General features: G+C 33.5%; 1 protein-coding gene across 3 annotated transcripts in view; it reads left to right on the forward strand.

Moving 5' to 3' along the window:
* CLHC1 (clathrin heavy chain linker domain containing 1) overlaps positions 1 to 3659 on the forward strand; it is a 30229-nt gene that overhangs the window by 17071 nt on the left and 9499 nt on the right. For all 3 annotated transcript variants that reach the window (XM_006778589.2, XM_006778590.2, XM_015557939.1), the window contains exons 8-10: positions 162 to 268; positions 2191 to 2365; positions 2951 to 3153. In XM_006778589.2, the coding sequence (XP_006778652.1) occupies positions 162 to 268; positions 2191 to 2365; positions 2951 to 3153 (485 nt within the window). The remainder of the gene's footprint in view (positions 1 to 161; positions 269 to 2190; positions 2366 to 2950; positions 3154 to 3659) is intronic.

Genomic DNA, 3659 nt, shown 5'->3' on the forward strand with positions numbered 1-3659 from the left:
GTGAAATAACCTCTTATAGAGGGAATGAATCTCGTTATCATTTATTAGAATTGCTTTTCTATATTACTATGCGACTGTGTTTAGTGTATATTAAAGATTTCTAATCAGTTTTCTTTTTTTGTTTACTATTTATAATGTATAATGAAATGTAATGGCTGTAGGTTCAATGAATTAATCTCACTTGGTGAATATGAGAAGGCCGCTTGTTTTGCAGCAAAAAGTCCTAGAGGAATTCTTCTAAACATTGGGACAGTGAATAAATTTAAGGGTAAGCATTTCTCTCTGAACCTTCTATATGTATGCAGCAGTACTTTCCCCCATGATAGAATGGAAAGAGTATTGACCTGGGAGACGAAAGATCTAGGCTCCAGTCTTATCTCTATCTACCTTTTACTCAGTTTCCTGAGCTGTAACAGTACAAGGGAGAACGATGGAGAAGAGAGGGAGCGGGAGGAGACAGGCTCGGGAGGGAGAGTGTGCAGTATTTGTGTTTTTATTAATGAGTTGCAAGAATTCTTTCTATATTCCCTTATATAGATGATATAGAAATATTTTCTTCCAGTCTGTGGATTATTCTTTTACTTTCTTGATGGTATTTTTTGAAGAATAAAAATGTGTAATTCTGATGAAATTCAGTTTATGATTTTTTCTTTTATTTCTGTGCTTTTGCTGTTATATCTAAGAACTCCTTGCCTAACTTAAGATCCTGTGTTTTCTTCTAAGAGTTTATGTATTTAGGTCTGTCATGTAGTATAAGTTCATTTTGGTGTATAATGGGACGTAGGGGTCCAAATGCATTCCTTTCTACATGTGGGTATCTAGTTTTCCCAGCACCATTTGTTAAGAAAAAGACTTTCCTTTATCCATTGAATTTTTTGGCCCCTTTGTCAAAAGTCAATTGGCCAGGGTTTATTTCTGAACTCTTAATTTATCCTATTGCTCTAGTTATTTATTCATCATATGCCAGTATCATACTATCTTAATTACTATGGTTTTCTAGTAAATTTTGAGATTAGAAGTGGCAATCCATCTTTCTTTTGATAAATATTAGTGTGTATATTTTTCATACTTTTAATTTATTTGTGTCTTTATTTAAAGTCAATGCCTTCTAGATAACATATACTTGGGTCCTACTTTTTTATACAATCTGACAATCTTTGTCTTTCAAATGCAATGTTTAGATCATTTATATTTAATATGATTATTGACATGGTTCAGTTTTGTTTGCTATTTTCCTCAACTCTTTTGTTACCTTCTCTCTCTTTTTCTGCCTTCTTTTGGATTAGTTCAATTTTTTTTATGATTTCACTTTTCTCCTTTGTTGATTTACGAGCTATAAATTTTTGTTGATTTATTTTGGTTGTTACTTTAGGGTTTATAGATTAAATATTTATCACATGCTACTCTCAGGTAATATTGTACAACTTAACATATTATATAAAAATAATATATTTCTAAATTCTTATATTCAGAGCATATACCATTTTTGTTCTTCATTCCTTTTGTAGATTTGTATTCCTCCCTGGTATCATTTTCTTTCTGCTTGAAAGACTACCGTTATCATTTCTTATAGTGCAGATCTGCTGATGGTATACCCTTTCAGCTTTTTAAAGTTCCTTTTGGAGGCTCTGAGAGAGATTACATTTCATGCTTTCCTCCTAGTTTCTAGGTGGCTGACAACAATGTTTGGCATTCCTTGGCTTATAATCACTCCAATCTCTGCCTTGGTTTTTACATAGCATGTGATGTTTAGTCATTATCCAAAATAGAATGTTTAGTCCATAAGCATTAGTTAAAAATTACAAATATGGCCCCAGCCAGTTAGGTTCAGTGGATAGAGCGTTGGCCTGCAGACTGAAGAGTCCTGGGTTCGATTCCGGTCAATGGCACATACTTCAGTTGCAGGTCCAATCCTTGGCCTTGGTTGGGGTGCATGGGGGAGGCAGCCAATTGATATGTTCCTCTCACATTGATGTTCCTCTCTCTGCCTCTCCCCCTTCCTTTCACTCTCTCTGAAAATCAATGGAAAATTGTCCTTGAATGAGGATTAACAACAAAAACAAACAAAAATTACAAATATGTAATTTTAGATTAAATTTTTTTTAAAATGCAAAGAGATGAAAATAATATGAAATTAGACAGGGCAAACTATTAAAGTATTTTACTTAAAAACTCTATTTTTCTCTGTAGCTGCTGGAAAAATTAGAGGAAAGCCTTTTCCATTACTCTCATTTTTTGAGGCTATCTTTAGCACAAGTCATGCTAATAGACGTCCTATTAATGCAGAACTAACCCTGGAAGGAATCAAATGTGGACTTTCGGAAAAACGTTTAGATTTAGTTATCCAATGGGTCACTCAAGAAAGGTAAGCAAAATTGAACTTAATTTTGGTATTTGGTTAATAAAGTTGTTCATTCTCAAAAATTTAATAGTTTTCTTTGAGACAGCATGGAGGGACCTGGAGAGTATCATGCTAAATGAAATAAGTCAGTCAGAGAAAGACAAGTATCACATGATCGCACTCATATATGGAATCTAATAAATAAAATAAACTGATGAACAGAGAGGATCAAGAGACATGGAAGCATGGAACAGAGTGCGGAATCTCGGAGGAAAGGCGGAGGAGGGTGGCCAGAATTTTTGTTTACCTTATATTTTGAAATCCCTCCAGTCTTTCCAGGAGAGTTTTAACATGGTTTATAGGTTTTTTAATAACTTGAGCTCAGTTTTGCCAAAATGTCTTCCTCCAAGGGAATATATGCTAATTGTTTTTCTTCTTGCTGTTAAATTTTAGATGTATTTAATTTCTCCGACATTAATTGCCTATTAACTTGGAATTCTTATAGACCATAGAAATTCCAGTTCTACTGTGCTGAGTTTTCCAAGACTTCATTTTTATCCTCTCATTAAGAACTCAGTAATGTGTGCCTTATTGATTTCCTTGCTTTAGACTCACATTTTCTGAGGAGGCTGGAGATGTGATTTGTGATTATGGAGATCAGGATACTCATAACAAAGCCAAGTGCCTGGCTTTAGCTCAGATCATCTACAGTAAATGTAACCTGTTCAACAAAGTTATTCTCTGCCTGTGTAAACAGGATCAACTTCATGAGGCCATGGAATACATACAACAACTCAAGGATTTTACTCCTGGTAAGTAATAAAGCCTACTTATTTGTATATGTTTGAATTCTGGACTTTAATTGTAAGATCACCCGTGTTAGTAGGCAATATTTTGGCTTTACATTATAAAGTCCATTTTGCATATAATGATAAGAACTAGTAGATTTCTTTTGTAATTTTCAGTAAGACAGTTAAGCTTAAGCTGTTTGACTTTCATGCTTGACCTTCAAAGATATTTCATGTTTTCTCAATACATAAACATTTAATAAACTGGATGGTCCTGAAATATACAGTTTTAAAGATACATTTTGCAGATATGTTATACCATACTACTTAAAGGATTAAAAAACTGAACTTACTATATATAGAAATGTTCTGAATTATGATATAAGCATTAGAAATGAAAAATTGGTGAAATAAAATTCATTTCAAAATTTGAAATACCTAGGTTGCAACTGGGCAGTGATCTGAGAATTGTGGACTTTTTAGGGTGACCCTAGTCTAATGATCTGATCTCTTACTATGAATCTGGTTCA

This window comes from Myotis davidii, unplaced genomic scaffold (genome assembly GCF_000327345.1).
Source record: "Myotis davidii unplaced genomic scaffold, ASM32734v1 scaffold6, whole genome shotgun sequence".
Lineage (NCBI taxonomy): Eukaryota > Metazoa > Chordata > Mammalia > Chiroptera > Vespertilionidae > Myotis > Myotis davidii.